Consider the following 18,251-nt stretch of genomic DNA (forward strand, 5'->3'; position numbering starts at 1 on the left):
AACATCAGGACAATATTTGCAATATGATTAATGAAATTTCGTCTTTCTAGATACATGCCGATAGAATAACAATCTTTTTTTTTTCAAATTGGCACAAAAATTGATAAAAATGCAAAATATGCACCCGTTACGTGAAATATGCAGCAGAAGGCAAATATATGCAAATATGCAATTTTTTTATAGCTGTATTCGTTTTTAATTAGCATGATTCGTTCACATATTAAATATCAAGACTTATATGCAAAAAATAACGGATATGCAAATTTCATAAAATCCGCTCTCTATCTATAATAATGCAGAGTGGCAGTTTCATCATCAAGTCTTAATTCCTCAGTCTTTAGTTTCGTATTGTTCTCTACTTCAGTAATCAGCTGTTTTTCAGTCTTATTGTTTGGATTAGAGTGCTCATCAATCGTGAAATCTCCGCATCCATCTAGTATAAAATCATAGTTAATAGATTATAACAAGAAAATTTATTATTGGGCATTGTAATACGAAGTTCTAAAATTACGCGCTTAGATACTGTGACGTGATTGGTCAAATCGGGAGTTCCTTCAATTAGACCGGTCCAAATAAGGAGAATCTAAGGTGGTCCAATTTACGCGTTGGTACAAAATTTACTATTTTCTTGTGTTAAAACGCTATAACGAAATAAAACATATTTATTTCTAGGTTGGGTTCTTAATTTTATTACGCTTTGACCAATGTAGTCTTTGTGCACTGTATTTATGAAATAGTTTAGGCTATATATCCTTACAAAAACATGCGAAAAGTTGTATCACAATGGTAGCAAAATTTCTTTGCAATTTAACAAGCAGACACTTACCGCTACAGAATGGAATTTTGCACAACACTGCTTTGGCGCCAAATACTTTCGAATAATATGCACTAGATGTCGGCAACTATTCTAGATTTAAAAAAAATAGGGTGGTTCAATTCAGGTACTGGTCCAATAGGGGGGACTTTCCCTAATAGTAGTAAAGACACTAAAAAAATTGTTGAAATTGTAGAGAATGAACTACGAGAAGATTATAATATTAAACAATTGTCAAATCTGTGCCCCAGAATAATATCGGGTATTCCCAAAGAAATATGTTCCGAAATGTTCTCTAAATCGCTTGTTCATCAAAACCAATTATTGTTTAATGATTTTAATGAAAATTATAAAGTTGTAAGCTATAATAGCCAGCGCAAAAGTGAGAAATATCTTCAAGCCCTAGTTCAAATTGATACAGTATCATACAACAATATAATGAAAGCTATTAATCGGTTATAAATATTGTAAAGTTTGGGATGCTATCGATGTTCGCCGTTGTTATAACTGTTGTGGTTTCCATCACCATTCTGATAAATGCGATTAAAACTTTCCCATCTGTCCAAGGTGTTCAGAAAAACATAAGGTAAAGTTCAACTATCGCTATTTGGAGGTGACTTCACTAGGGATTAAAGACTAATTAGCACTTGGGATGATTTATTGGTTAGAGCCTGTTGTAAATGTGTCCACCAAGACGACGGTCTGCATGGTTTCTTTTCATTGAAATAGTAATCCGGGCAATGACCATGTAATAATCCGAATAACAATAGAAATAGTCCTCTTGACAATAACCAGGTAAAATCTTATTAATAATAATAGTCAACCAGTATTTCAATACAAGTACATTACTGAGACAGAAGAATTTTAGTTAACATTTCGAACTGAAGCTAAGCGTTTGTTTCGTGTTTTGTGTTTTACTATAAAGTGTTTCTTTTAAATCTATCTAAGATGTGGAGGCTCTGGTGTAGTGATGCCATTCGAGAAAACTTGCAAGTTTTGGAAGAAAATGTAGTCGAAGAACAGGACGTTTGAATGGAGGAACGTCCAAAAAATAAACACCTTTTTTGCCACCAGAAGAAAACAAATTATTTTAAATGTTTTCAATTCCTTACGTAAACGAAGAAGACAAGAAAACAAGGATGAATTAATCAAAGAAACTGCAGACTTGACCAAAACTTCATATGGAACAGTGTGGCGAATTTTAAATGTAGGAATTCAACCAAGAAAATTTAGAAGTGATAAAGGTGTCAGAAAAAAACTATTAGAAAAGGAACACGCCCACATTATAAGAAGAATTATCTAAATATATGAATCATTTAAAGAAAACCATGTACCGACATGAAAATATGTATATTCATTTAAAAACTACCGAGATAACGGGGCTACGGTTTTGTCAAGAAACGTTACGACAATTTTCAACTATTATTGGGTTTAATTACGAAATATTAGATAAACGAAGATTTCTAAAAAAGTCCACAAGAATAAGCAAGTGGCGTTATAACAACTTACAGCAAATTAAAGCATTTCGTGACAATGAAAGGACAATAATATATTTGGACGAAACATGGTTCGATACCCACGATGTAATAAAAAAAGCTGGGTGTATGAAACAAATAACTGCCATTTACGTGTTCCATCATCTAGACAGCGAATTATAATCCTTCATGCGGGTTCTAAGGATGGCTGGGTTAACAATGCCCTCTTTTTGGCGGCGAAACACATTGATGAGTCAAAGGTAGATTACCACGACGACATGTCGGGAGATGTGTTTTTCCAGTGGTTCACCGAAACACTTCTGAAAAATTTAACCAATAAGAACATTATTGTTTTAGATAACGCCAGTTATCATTCTGTGCAGTCTGAAAAAATTCCCTCCACCAATTCTCGCAAAGCAGAAATCGTAGAATTTTTGTATAAGCATGACTTATATTTTGAAGAAAATTATAAGAAAAAACGATGGAGTTCTTCGTTTACCCCCATACCATTGCGAATTTAACCCAATCGAGATCCAAATATGGTAAACGTCGAGGAGCAGATTTTCAATCGCATTGAGGACGATCCGTCAATAAGTGAGGGAGAGTGTTCCACATGAGACACTTTTCATAAATAGTATCATATAATTTATATATTATATTTTAGAAATTTAATTTTTTGTAGAAATATTGTTCTGACCTTTTGCTACTTATAAGTGTAAGATTAATATAATTAACTTGAATGTAACGGGTGTACAATAAAAAATATATTTGCAGTAGGCGCTGGATTTAGAACTTCACAATTGTGGCAACAGGGCAAATAATATCGAAGCGTAAGTAGGCAACCAAATATACTTAAAAGCATGGATGGGTACATCATTACCATCTTAAATACAAAAAAAGTGACATTTGATGGATTTTGACGTTCTGATTTCCTAACCTAACCCTAACGTTCGTATCGCCTTTTTGTAGTTTAGTTGTTATTTCATCTTTTTTTTTTTATTTGATTACGTTCCCCTACAGGCCGGTGGCCCAATTACAGGGGAACGGGAGACATACACAACACCCAGAGCTGGGCGGGAATCGAACCCACGACCCAAGGTGTAGCAGGCAAGCACGAAGCTACCTAACCCACCCGGGTCCTCATATTTTTTTTTTTTGCTTTGTTTGTGTGATAAAAATCAGTTCTTTTCAGAACTAGCGTGTGAGTTTTGCGTTTAAAGTCATTTTTTAACAAGAATGGCTTTTTCTGAACGACACAAAATATTCATGGTAATGTCGTACTACGGAAAGGGTGTAAAAGAAGATGGAACTTGGCAGTATTCAATTGGATTATGTATGGAAGAGTTTCGAGAAGAATTCCCTGATTTTGCCGTAGAGTATACGCAGTTTCGACAAACTTTAAATGTCTCGTTAAAAAATTTTCAAGAAAATGGATCTGTGACACGAAAACCTGGAAGTGGCCGTCCAAAGAAACGAACTCCAGAACTAATTGAAGAAGCGAGAGAAGTAATGGAAGAAACCCCGGGTACTTCTATCCGTCATTTATCACAACAACTTGGTTTGTCTGTTGGTACCTGTAACACTCTTCTAAAAAAGGATCTTCATTTGTTTCCTTATCGTCTCACATCTGTACATGAATTACATCCAACAGACTTTCCTCAAAGAGTTCAATACTGTGAATGGTTTCTGAATACTCTGGATATGGGCGACCACCTTGAAAAAACGTTTTTCACCGATGAAGCATACTTTCATCTTAGTGGCTATGTAAACTCACAAAACACAAGAATGTGGACTTCAGAAAATCCACACTTTTTCATTGAGTCGCCCCAATATCCCCCGAAAGTTGGTGTTTGGACTGCAATTAACCAACGCAGAATAATTGGTCCAATTTTTTTTGATGGTAAAGAGGTTTTTAGTATTTTAACAACAAAAGAATGATATTTTCATTGCTGCAAGATACCGTGACGAAATTTTAAGTGTATTCTTAAATCAGCTGGATGATGAAGAATTAGTGTATGGTTACTTTCAGCAGGACGGTGCCACTGCTCATACAACTGGAGCTACAATAGGTTTTTTGTCTGAATTTTATGAAAATAGGATTATTAGTCGCAATACACCAAACAGCTGGCCACCTAGATCATGTGATCTCACTCCTTGTGACTTCTTCTTGTGGCCACATATAAAAAATTCAATTTATACAACACCCATAAATGACTTGGAAGAATTACGGAATAGGATAACACACAAAATTAATGATATTAATAATAATGCAAGTGTTTTAGAAAATGTGGCAAATGCAGTAAGGTGAAGGGCTAGGTTGTGTCTACAAGAAGGGGGTTCTCACTTCTAGCATTTGTTGTAATGTAATTCAAAATGTAACATTTATCAGGCCCTACATAATGTTTGACAGAATTATGCAGAATGCTTTCATATTGTTACAGAAGTTTCCAATAAAGTGTCGTATTCTTATCTTTTCTTTTACCTTCTTAAGAAACAAAAATTGCCTGAACAAAGTCTTGTAATGAACTGATCTCTTTAATAACCAGTATGATTTGCATACTTGCATTTATTTTTTTATTTCAAAAGTAACTCGTCAAAATAAAACACTAGTCACTTGTTTTCTTTTGTAATTACTGTGGCCGGTGAGAAGAGAAATGAATGAAGTGGACTGTAATTATTGTTTTATTGTACACAACACTGGACAGTAACAGTCCACACAACTAGTCTGCTATCGAAGGACTAATTAACAAACTAAAAAATGTTCAAGTGGGGTAAAGGCAGATGTGAAAGGGTATGGCCCGCCCAACCCTTTGGTCTTCGACTATGGTACGAGCCGCCGATAAGAAATGCCGCACTAAAAGACCGCCGCCGCCCCTTGACAGAGGGGGACCTCCCAGCAAAGAGTGCCATCAACAAAAGTGCGGGTCGTCCCAAAGAGTGCTGCCGGTTGTACAGGCCGTACCAGTAATTATTTATTAATTTTATTTGAATAATTTGCGTCAAGCAGATTTGCATTAAAGTGAGAAAATGTTTTCTAACCCAACATTATTTGCCGTTAAATGTCATTCTCAATGACCTTCAGTTTTTTACGTGACTCTTTCTACACTTTAAAAAAGCCGCAAACAATTGAATTTTCAGCGCCTGGTCCAAATATATATTTTTATTGTATACCCGTTATAACTCAATATTTACATATTTTGTAACATACTTTTCTATCTCACAGTAGACCAAGTTTGTTTCACAATAAGACAATCCAAATTCTACAATGAGACAGTGCAGGAAACTTATTTGGGGGTACCTAATATTTCATAGAAAGAATCGTGGAGATTCTTTATTTACCTTAATAAAAATGTATTCTGAATATATTCTAAATAAATGTATTTAGAAAAAACACACAATACAAAATTTCGTAGATATGGTTAGCGCACGTCTAATGACGTAAAATTGACTTCAAATGAAAATAAATTTTGTTGGCGCTTTGTGCCCATACAAAGTGATTTGGATAATATCATTTTGATATGGCTTTCGGCAACCATAGCGATGTCTTTCACAATAGGGAAACAGAATTGTTCTTTCATTTTGTCGCTTCTGCGTAAGAAGGTGATTTCAAACTCCTTTCCTGTTGGCAAAGATTGAAAAATGTTCTAAATTTTCATAACTGTTGGGAAGCGCTAATTCAATTTCAACATCATACTCTGATGATGTGTCTGGCATCATGGGATCATCACTGCAGCCCTCGTCTGAATCTGATTCTACAAAAATCTTTCTTACGGTGTTCTTCATATTATTTTTATCTTTCTCTCTTTGTCTTTCTTCCTCAATAATCTTTAATGCATTTTTGTGGGGGGTTTCTGTCGGTATTTTTGGAAGAAGATTGCAATAAGGGACTCTTATTTAAATTTCTATTGTCGCTCATTATTACAACTGTATGTTGATGGAGCTGCATATTCATCTGTTGGAACAATTGTTACTTATGAGTCATTAAGAGTCACATTCAAAGTTTCAGTGGCAGTACTTGCAGCATCTAGGTTTTGGTGATCAGCTATTTGTCTATCTGATATACAGCTCGTCAGTAAATCATCTTCTGTTAAAGCACTTCTATCAAAAGGATAAATGCCTGATTTTCTAAAACCAGATTTAATATTTTCCGGCTTCATGGCCTTTTCATGGGCTACAGCTACAAATGCGGCCACTTCATAAATAGTTACACTTAACCCTGGATTCATTACTAACTAGGAATCAATTGCTCGGTTATAATGAGCTTTGAAAGAAGAGAAAACACCAGGGTTTGTAATTTATGGCTACAGTGAGGAGGTAGCATTAACACTATTCCTCCATTTTCTTTTGCCAAATCTAAAAATCTTATTGAAAGGTGACTCTCGTGGTTGTCATCCATGATGAATAGAAGAATGGACAATGGAATCAGAGGTCAACGAAGAATGAATAGGTGGCTCCACCAAGTAGTTTGCTGAGAAACTATCCGCGAAAACCTCGGTAGTAACACAATTATCAGTAATTAGGTCACCGTTATGATTTTTGAGTTGTGGAGTTTTTGCCAATCCGTTAATACTTGACCTTATATATTTGTACAGAAGTTTAGGATTCTTTGAATTAGCAACGTTATTTTCAAATGAAATTCTAGCTTTCTTTATTGTATTCGACAATCTATTCGAATATGTTAAGTGTGATACGTAATCACTTTGATTTCTAGAACGTTTGTAAATTTTCCAAAGGCGACGTTTTTACTTAACCATTTTTTGTTAATTTATGTGCGTATTTAAAGTGCGAAAAATAAAAGGCCAACGATGTTAACACTAGCGAAGGTATTTATTAACTGACTTAGATATGTACAATATGTGAAAACTAACTTAGTAAAAAAGGTCTCGACATCTGGACGTCGATTTGCCGTGAAACGCCGACAAAGACAAAAGGGTCCAGACTTTCAACCACACAAGTGTCGCACCGGTACTGGGCCAGAGCGTATCTAATTCTAACATATTGCAACACTCCCACTCGCTCTGGTCAGATGAACTAAATAAACAAACACAAGAAAAATTAGAACACACAAATAAAATAATACTTAAGAGAATAAGTCTTAAACTGAATGTAAATTCAACAATTTTAAATTATTGGCAAATTTATCACGGCTTAGCGGTTTCGTAAACATATCCGCCAGTTGTTCCGTTGTCCCAACGTGGTTGATATCAATCTCTCCCCGTTGATAGGCGTCACGTGTGTAGTGGAACTTGACGTCGATGTGTTTGGTGCGTCGATGGTGAACAGGGTTTCGCACCAAATGTTCAGCGGTTTGCTTTAAGTGTAGAGTTTTTGTCCCACGATCGCGCACTATTTGCATACAGTTTGCCACGTCACCGGTAACTTCAAAATTCAGTTTTGGTTTGTTTATGAAACTGTTGACACGTTCCACGGAACTACCAATTACCAGACCATCATTCACGTACAGCGCGAAATAAAGTTCGTTATTGTCAGACGCGTACACACACCGGTCAAACCGAGTAGGGTTCATGCCAAATTCCTTTAGCACTCCGTCCATTTTCTCATGAAACACTAACGGTGCCTGTTTCAGTCCGTATAAACTTTTGTTTAGTTTACACACACGGCCACTACCGTCGTCAAAACCGTCCGGTTGCACCATATATATTTCCTCTTTTAGTTCACTATAAAGGAAAGCAGTTTTTACGTCAATCTGAAAGAGTTCATAATCTTTGGCCGTCGCGATGGCCAACAATACACGCACTGATTCGAACCGTGCAACGGGTGAAAACGTTTCCGCGTAGTCGATGCCCGCTTTTTGCGAACATCCCTTAATGACCAACCGTGCCTTGTATTTATTGATGCTGCCGTCCGGGTTGGTTTTAATCTTGAATATCCATTTATTTTGGATTGGTCGTCTATTCGCTGGAAGCTCCACCAATTCCCAAACTTCATTTTTGGCTAAAGACTCCAATTCATCAGCCATTGCAAGCTCCCACTGTTTCGAATCATTCGTGGCTAACGCTTCTGCGAGAGTTTCAGGTGTTTTAGTCACTATTTTCTCACCTTCAGTCAGGAGGGCTGCAAATTGAACTTCGGTCATTTCATCTTTTTCTTCCATCCTTTTCTTCGTTTTAGATCGGGTGTTGTTTACAATGGAGTTTTCATCTGAAGGTACCACGCGTTTCGAGTACGCCGCTCGTGTTGGTGTTGATTGTTCTTCATTTGTAGCGATTTCAGGTAACAATTGAAGCGGTCTTTTTGGTGGTAATTCGACAATTTTTACGTCACGACTCTTAATAATTACTTTTGTACCTGGCCGCCAAAGTCGATACGCGTGTTGCTCAAATTCATATCCAACTAAGATGAGCCGTTCGCTCTTCTTTTCAAATTTGCTCCGTTTCGACTCGTCAATTAATGCATATGCAGTACTACCAATTTTACGCAAATGACTCAAATCAGGCTTTCGACCGGTCCAGAGTTCGTAGGGGGTTTTCCCTTCGAGACGGACACGTGGTATTCTATTTCTAATGTGAGCTCCGTTTCTAATCATTTCCGCCCATAGTCCTTGGGGCAGGTTTCCGCTTGCAAGTTGACGTATGTGCGTATTTAAAGTGCGAAAAATAAAAGGCCAACGATGTTAACACTAGCGAAGGTATTTATTAACTGACTTAGATATGTACAATATGTGAAAACTAACTTAGTAAAAAAAGGTCTCGACATCTGGACGTCGATTTGCCGTGAAACGCCGACAAAGACAAAAGGGTCCAGACTTTCAACCACACAAGTGTCGCACCGGTACTGGGCCAGAGCGTATCTAATTCTAACATATTGCAACATTTTTAATATTCTCGAGTTGATCCGCGGCTTTGTACCAGATTTTTTCGATGTAAATATTACCGTATGTTTTGCTACTACCGGGTTGAAGGTAATTTTGAAAACGGCCCAATTTTCCAAAATGTTTGAGCTCGTTAAGATTGAAGTCCAGTCTAGATTAGCAAATTCAGAGTTAACTTCAGCAAAATTAATGACGGATTTATTTTTGACGACCGTATGCGGTATCACTAACTAGTCTTTAATCCCCAGTGAAGTCACCTCCAATAGCGATAGTTGAACTTTATATCGGGCACCAGTTGACGCAAGAGAAGAATTAATTGGAAAAATTGAAACTGCTGCTGTATGAATTCGAGACAATCCCGAAGAATTATCTAGAGTTTGAACTTTGTTAATAAGACGAGCAGATGTTTGTGTTCGAGCAAATGGTGCTCATTTTGAACACTTTCTAATATAAGTTCTCTTTTATATTTTTCGTCTTTCCGTTTTTATCTTTGTTTTAAACAGACATTATTTACTTTGTGTAAAATGACTTGACTCTACGGGGCTAAGGTTTAATAGACGTTTAACATTGTTAAATATTACGTGAAATCTGCCATTATTTTTTTAGATAACTGTTTGTAGCACATTAATTTTACTGCCCTTTTCTAACTTAACGTTAAGACAATCGTATTTTGTCATCGGCTAAAAGCACTTGCGACTTCACTCTTCAGAACAAAACACTTGCGCCATTTGTTAAAAATAGGTAGATACTGCATCGGTAATTCGGTATTTTCTTTAGACTTGTTCATTCAAAGAGGGTGTTTAAGATATGTCCATTCATTCTTGAGCATATAAACAAAGCCAGGCATTTCAAACAGAATGTAAAATCTTAAAATTTTTTTACAAGAAATCTTCAATGTGGTCCAACGTCCTCTTCAAACCTGAATTATTCGCTTAATTTTAACTTTTTTTCCATAATAGTGTACTAACTTACTGATCTTTTGGTCATAGCAAGAATGATGTCCACCAGACTGCTGACAGTCAAAAAACTATTTTTTGGTTTTGCATTGTGTTGTAAAGTAATAGTATTTAACATTACTAGCATGGTAAAAGGGTTTTTACTGGCGGACAGAAGGATATGACTGGCGAGCCAGCCACCTTCTGGAGCCAGTAAAAACCCGTTACCTTGCGTGTATTGTTCAATATTTTACTTGTTTCTCACTTGTAAATAACTATTATAAATTTATTAAACACTCTAGAAGGTCCAATATTTGAAGAAACATCGTATGAGCTTTAGACGTATTGCCTTGGAAACGCACATCAGCATGGCACTTATCATAGCATTTACTGTGTTGTCTAGTTCTGTCATTTAGATTTTTCGATTTATCGTTTTCGATGTATTGAAATAAGTGTGGCGCAAGCTATATTACTCAGGAAGCAGCAATTGTAAGTGAAAATTTACTTGAATCAATTTTGGCTGTCATTTCAACTTATAATAGTTTAAAATATTTAAAATACATGGCGGTATGAGAACGACCAGGGCTGTAAATATTTTACTGGCAGTCAGTAACATTTTTTACAGGCTATAGCCAGTTAAATGACATTTTCTTGTTGAATACAGTCACTTGATGTTTACAAGTGAGGAACAAGTAAAGTAGGTTATTGTTGCATTATGATTTCATTTCGCCATAGTTTTGTTAGCTATATTAAATTAGGTTGCTTGTCCAAATGTTTTGTAATCGCTGACGCCTCTGTATTTTGTAAGAATATGGTCAGTTGCCCTCGTTACGAGGAAGTGATAAATAGAGGAGTCAACGAAGAGACAAAGGAGTGTGTGTAAGGTAGAGAAGAAGTTGCCATGTGATTATGGCCATGTAAAGTTGTCATGTAAGTTTTGTTATGTGGGCGGAGAAATAAACGGGAAATTGAAATATATGTGTCTAGGTCACAACCCCTTCACAACAATTGCTCTTGAGTTTGAAATCCATCCGAAAAAAAACTTTAGAATGCATTAATTTGCTGTGTTGTTGACGAGTGGGTAATTTAATATGTACTTCATTTCTGACTTTTAAATTGTCAATGTAACACGCAACTGTTAGGTATGCGCAACGCAACATAATAACGTATCTGTCATTCTGCGGTACCAAAACAGTGTGATCCCTATTTTCTAAACCATTTTTTGAGAAAACTATACACTTTTGTCAAAAATGGTATAAAAACTTTTGAGAGAATTTTTTGAAAAAAATCTGCGCTGAAAGTTTCTCCAGACCATTCCCTAACACCCTGTATAATATCTTTTTAGCCCTAAATACATTAACTCTGTTATATTCACCCCGATCACAATGTGTTGAAACGACTACCTGTAAGTTATCTTGAGGACGAGGCTGTGTTGGACAGTTGAATAGTCAAACGAGGTACTCACCAAAATTCGACTGGAATTGTCCAACAGTCTCATCCGAAAAGATAAGTCCCACCCAACCTAGATCTTAATTTCAAAACCCCACGTTATCTATGTTATTGCGATCGTCTTTTGTCTCTTTAAACTAATGAGTTATTGACTAAAACGACGATCCACACAGTATGTGTCAGCTGAGTAGAGACTACAGGACCGGACTACCGATTGCGCTTGTTTAAACATTGTGACAAAATTGGGACCCAAGAGAACCACCTGCAAGTTATTTTTTCGGACGAAGCTGTTAGGACAATTCCAGTCGAACCTCGGTAAATACCTCGTTGGACTATTCAATTGAACGTAATTAACTTTCTTTTGGCATTAGCTACAGAAGCGCCCCATTTCCAAGCTAACAGTTATTTCTACAAAACTACTGGTACGTAAAATGAAAGGTGTAAAATAAAAAAAAACATTAACAGCCATATCATATCAAGCAAAAATTATTTATATTTATTAAACAAAATCCATAATGCCAACCTCTATGATCTTCGACACGTTTATGAGTTGACTTCCTATCGTTAAATACATTGATTAATTCCCATTTGCACAAACGTTTAAGTAAGGTACTGTGGTGACCGAATTTGAATCAAATTTTCGCGCTGAAATTAATTAACAGCGGCCTGAAATCACATTTGAATAATTTGAATTGGAAAAAAAATCAATAAAAAAATCGTTAAACATGGGCAACCATGTGCACGTTGGCGCCTTTGAGTAGTGTGTAGATTGCTTGAGATTTTAGTTAAAGGAGTGGTTGTGAGAGGGCGGTATTGGTAGACAAGAGAGAGGCATGGCGAGAACATCATTATTGTTTTGGTTTTCGTGTGTGTGGGTCAAAAGACGCTGAAGTTAGCTACGTTAAATTAGTTGATTTGGTAGTTAATAAAAGGGAGGAAGACATTGTTAACGAAAATTATTCGTAACGATGACGTCACAGTTTTGCCCAATACACGCAGCTAATTCTTGCGGCTTTTTAATCTGAAACATGTGAATTTTTAAACGATGGTAACGCATGCTGTAAATTTGTTTTATTGTTTGTAAATTCACCGATCAGGTTAGGATTTTTAATCGTTAACTGGTGCTAACACAATTTAACAGACATTTACTAGGATATTTCGCGAAATTCAGTTAGTCAGGATAACACCTTTGTTTGTTTAATTACAAATGAAGTTTCTGGATACATATACGTAAGTGTTACATTATTACACTTTATTATAATTCATTTAAATTAACAAACTTCATTATGTCGTGAATTGGCGGGGGTGTTAAGGTAATTTCTTCCCTTAGGCGGTTATTATCGTTATTTGCATCGTTATCGTATATTACATCAATGAGGTATGTCCTCGCAACGTTAAAGAATGATCACATCACCGAGGTATGTTCTCGCAACATTAAAGATTGATCACATCATCGAGGTATGTCTTCGCAACGTTAAAATTTAGATCACCCAGGCATTTGTTTCCTCGCAACGTTCAAATTTAGATCAGCGAGGCATTTCCTCGCAACGTTAAAAATTACATAACCGAAGCATTTCCTCACAATACTAAAAATTACATCACCGAGACGATTTTCCTCGCAACGATGACTGGATATTTTTGTGCTCATTTCTTATGTGTTTTGTCGGGGGTAACCAGTTCACGATAAACTCTCAAAGTTAATTGTTTTAAGTAACCCATCACTTGGACACGACATAATTTAGCATAACGTAAATTCTTTGTTTGAATCGTTGATAAAGTGTGGCAAATATTAGTCTCATGTAAATTTGTTAGCTTTGCAATTTTCACCTCACAAAATATCTCTATCTCACAATTTTAACTTCAGTAATTTTCTTTGTTGTATAATTTTAATTAAACGTAAATTTCATGCTCTGCAGTTTTAATCTCACATAATATTTTTATTTACACAAGTTTATTTCACACCAGAACTTTTGTTTTCATAAATCTTTGCTAGGTTTTCTTTTCTATGAATATTTTATTGATGAATGTTTCCATCGTATAAATTATCTGATGTCCAATTTTAATCTCAGATAAGAATTATTTGTTGTTTAAAATTTCACAAGATTGTATGGCGAATTCAAATGTTGCTTATTGCTCTTTTTGAAACATTGACACTTGTTCAGTTGTCGTTAATATCAGAGTTATAAATACGTGGCAGAAGCGAAGTGCGCGGTTCCTAGTCGGGCTGGCGAGGTTTATCGTGTCACCTGTACAAAAGATGCAGGTTAGAATAGAATTCAGGAGCGGTCGCGATGTTGTAACGCTATCCACTTAGTCCAATAGTCGAGACCCAACTGCGGATCTGCGACTGTAACGGCCTGCACGTACGCACGTCCGTAATAGAAAGACGCTTTGCGGTAGGCTTGCGATAGATAGAATCACCGTCGCGGGGGAGAACAGCCACGACCGGTAGCCCTAAACTCCACTTAACGCCCTTATGGGTATTTTTGTTCTGCTCTTGTTGACTGCCATAAATTTAAATTTGCCGCCACACGCCTATAATAACGTGTATTTGCATCCAGTTATTTTAAATTGAGATTTTTCTTTGTTTCTATTAAGTTTGTGATATTCAGATTTTTGCATTGATTCAAAAAAATATACGTAGGGTTTTTGCACTTGTTCGGTTTCCCATATGTGTATGTCTGTCAACTCGCGGTTGTCCCTTTCTTTCATATTTTTATGTGTTACATCTGCGATGTACGTATTATATGTGGGTGAATAGGGGGTTTTTGGAGCTGAGAAGTGAATGCGATTCGGCCCCCCTTGGGCAGTCTGATGACAAGTCACGAGTCGTCCTCGCTCGCAGTTTCTTTTCCCCCTAGAGAGGGGTGCGATATTTAGCCTCCTCCCAAAAATTATGTCTCTTATTTCTTGCGCTCTCTACTCGCACGTAGTGTATGCTCACGTGTATGAAAGAACGCCATTAAAAAAAAACACACAACGTAGGTTTCTTTTTTGTCAGACGATCACAGCCAAGGCCAAATTTTGAATTTTTGAATTTTTCGCCGGCCTTTTAAACTTTTTTCAATCGTCAATTTAAGGCGGGAAGTTGGGTTATCACAGTACTTAAAATTTAAGCATTTCTTAAAACTATCAATGTGTTCAAATGTGTTGCACGAACATTTAACTCTTTCTTAAAGGTTTCTATGAAATCCTTAATTTAAGTGTCCGTTTACCTGAAACTTAAATTTGCAAACCATGGTAACAGCACAACACTTCGTTTCTATTAGATAATAATTTTGGTGATTATACGAAATCGAAAATTTCCAATTTTGCGACGATTCTATCAGTCTATCAGTCAAATCTGAAATGTAAAATAAAGTCCTAGTAGTATCAAAATTAATATAAAGAGAGTATGTACCACAGTTACCACATTTTGTTGTAAAGAATAACATGGTTTTTTTTTCAGATAAATAATAAAAAGCGCCAGAGAGGAGCAAGAAATTATAATTAGTTGAGGCAAAACTGGCAGAGAACAAGAGGAAGAAAGAAAAAATATAAAATTTTTGCTACGAAAGCAAATTTTAGAGTTACACATTGGAAAAAAAAGAAGTAGCCAAATAAACATAAACGTAATAACATAGAAATGTAATAAAATATCAAAGTAAATAGTACTACAGCATGTATTTGTTAAACTTATAAATTTCCAAAAAAATGTTATAAAACTTCTTCTAAATTCACTTCCCGTCCCTCGGTTTTGAACAATATTGACTTCCTCTATTTGACCTTATAAGTCCATTTTTTATTAAACACACGGCAAACACCAGGGAAAGTTATAACATGAACACTATCGCAACTACACACGTGCAAACTAACCTAAAATATGTGATATTCCAATAGATACAAACATCAGTGTTGCCAACAGAAATGAAACTTTTATACAATTCCCCAACTCTAAGTACTACGTGGTTAAGTAGGGTCTAATCAATGCAACAACTGTACAATTTAAGAAGTAGTTACTTTTAAAAATTGCTTAGATGAGCAATGGTTACCGCTAATGTTGGTGCAAACGGACATAAGATGCAAATAAATAACTTGCTGTGATAATGATTTGCAGCAACCCATGGGGTTAAAGAAATGACACCAACTAAATTGCAAAGAACAGAGACTAAATTAGCCAACGACATATCTACTAATTATTGCTTTTCACAGCGAACGCTAGAAAACCCGTTAGAAAGCTGTAGACTGCAGTTTCGACCTTGTTTGATCTCATCAGTACAGCACATGCCACCGAGTTGTCTAGCATTCATTGGGTTTCGCTTATTTGCTTAAGCTTAGCAACCATATGTTAGTGAGATGTAAGTGTGGCGACCTATGTGTTTTTCCCCACTGTTACGAAAGATGGGTGTACTATAATAATTATTACAAAACTATCACTTCATTTTCAGAATATTTTGTTTGTTAAGTAAATCGTAAGTCAGGTGTAAAACAAAAGTTCACTCATAGTCCATTATGCTCCAGAATGTTGTGAATCCCATAATACTTTCTGATCAGTATCACTAAATTTCTAAAGTTGAATATTGTAAAATTTGTCTGAATTTACATGACTTTCAGTTTTAACAATATTTTAACAATAAATTAAAAGCACCTTCCAACATTCAATATGTGGTGAAGCGGCAATTCAGCCCTATTTTGGGGCGTGGTGTGACCTTTCATTACAAGCCCATCTTTTCTTATCGTGGGAACCAAAAATCCGAACTGCTGGGTTAGTGCCAGTTGACATAATCATCAAGGCAAACAATCACTTCCCAGGACCCCGCATAGTCTTACTTCCTTCCAGGAATAATCGCTAAAACGCAGTCTGTGCCGTAATATGGAGAACATCTCCGCGGCCAATCAAATCACATCAGTAACAATTTCTCTCCCCCAATATCACGAATAAATGCATTCCATCAGCATATAAGGAATACGTCTATCCTTCAGAATCTAACGAATTCGCCACCATTCTAGCTGGTCGGATGACAATTAATTATAGTAAACGCGACAAATTGCGAAAAATGTTTTTTTTTTGTTGCATCTTCCTCTTTGTTCTCCCGCTCCACAACTCCTGTAAAAATGACATAATTGGAACTAAAATTCGATCTAATCCAGTTCAGTCTTTCCGTCGGTTCGAATACTTCCTAATGTAATCGCGATACCCGCACAAAATAGTGCCAAGTGCATCTCCAAGCCGACCTTCTTCAGCTGGTTACAGTGGCGCCCCGCCGAACTTCCCCTTCCGACCTTCCACCGAGCAGCTAACTCGATGATATGTAAATCCCACTGACCGAGTTACGGCATGCCCTGTTCTGTCCTTACGGAGGACGGGTTATCGGTTATCGGACGTTATTGGCAACTCGGAATGATTTTAATGCATCGTCGTTATGAATCTCGTTCATCGAATGATTGACTCCCCTTATCAAATCAGATTTTTTCGGGTGTATTCGGGACCCCCATGCCGTGTCCGGAGAGTCTGCCCTATAGGGCATCGTCCACGTATTTATCTCGTCCACGCGTTCAATTCAGTGACCCGGCATTCCTCCCCCCCTAAGGTATACGTTCCCAACACCGGGAGCCCTATCCAATATGAGTGGTTGTATTAATATCACTTTCTGCGGGGTTCCTCCCCCTTCCCCCCAATCTTGAGCCATGACTTATATTAGAAAAGCGCCAACAACCCTCTCCTCCGCTTTATTTTATACTTTTAATATTCCAAAAATGGGACATTTCACAACCTTGTCCGCTTCTTTTAACTTAGTTTAAAATGTTAATGTTTACTGCCATTTATTGTTTTCTCTGATCATGCACAATCTTTTTTTTTTAATCTTATTAGTTACGAATAAGATGTGTGGACTCTAATCTTGTTTCGTTTCGTTTAAACTGTAGTATTTGTTTATTAATAGATTACCTATGGAGCGAACCGCCTCGCGTTTAAGTTACCCTCTCACATCCCGAATCGGCCTTCACAGACCAGGACCTAGGGGGAACCATTTTGTGACGGCCACCGGCAATAAAAACTCGGACATTAAAATTTGGACACTAAATACTGAATTAAATTATAGAAAAGAGCCGGCAGGGCCACCACAAATTATATTACTTACATTACCTAATATCGTCGGTAACAGTTAACATGAACCACTGTAAACTGCTTTTGTTTTAAAAAATGTTGTACATTACAAAGCAAGCATGTAAACAAAGATACCATCCTACCTCCAAGCTGTAATTCAGCTGACGCTTGGGCTGTATCACCTTCGGCTCTTCTAATAATACACTGATACATTCCTTTATCTTCTCTGCCAACATTACTAATAACCAATGCTTCACTAGAACTTCTGCCAGTATTAGGAAGTTGTCTGCCATCTTTATACCACGTAACCAGATGTGGGCCTTCATTTGGGGCTGATACTAAACATTTAAATTCTGCCGTTCCTCCCATATGAACGCTTAAAAGTGGAGGAGATACTTCTACGTGTAAGGCAGTTGAGACTATCAACCGAAGTTCAGCACTCGCTTCGCCGCCCGCGTTAAAAGATGTACACTTGTATGTCCCACCTGTAAACAAAATGTGCATAATAATAACATTAATAAATAATGAAATAAGTGTTAACACTTAAAACACTTTCGTCACAAAAAAACAACTAATCGCTGTGAAGGATGACGCGCGGTTCCCATTTTCGGGTAAACATAACAGATTTCTGCACTAACTGTATTATGAGTTAAGAGCGGTT

The 18,251-nt window shown here is 36.6% G+C and overlaps 1 protein-coding gene across 16 annotated transcripts in view; it reads right to left on the minus strand.

Moving 5' to 3' along the window:
* Dscam2 (Down syndrome cell adhesion molecule 2) overlaps positions 1-18,251 on the minus strand; it is a 956,598-nt gene that overhangs the window by 746,176 nt on the left and 192,171 nt on the right. For all 16 annotated transcript variants that reach the window (XR_010281598.1, XM_064064644.1, XM_064064647.1 and 13 more), the window contains exon 7: positions 17,734-18,075. Coding sequence is in view for 15 of the 16 variants with exons in the window: in XM_064064644.1 (XP_063920714.1) it covers positions 17,734-18,075 (342 nt within the window). In the remaining variant the exon portion in view is untranslated. The remainder of the gene's footprint in view (positions 1-17,733; positions 18,076-18,251) is intronic.

This window comes from Zophobas morio, unplaced genomic scaffold (assembly GCF_036711695.1).
Source record: "Zophobas morio isolate AGI-343-1 ecotype UQ-CSIRO unplaced genomic scaffold, CSIRO_AGI_Zmor_V1 ptg000024l, whole genome shotgun sequence".
NCBI classification, from domain to species: Eukaryota; Metazoa; Arthropoda; class Insecta; order Coleoptera; family Tenebrionidae; genus Zophobas; species Zophobas morio.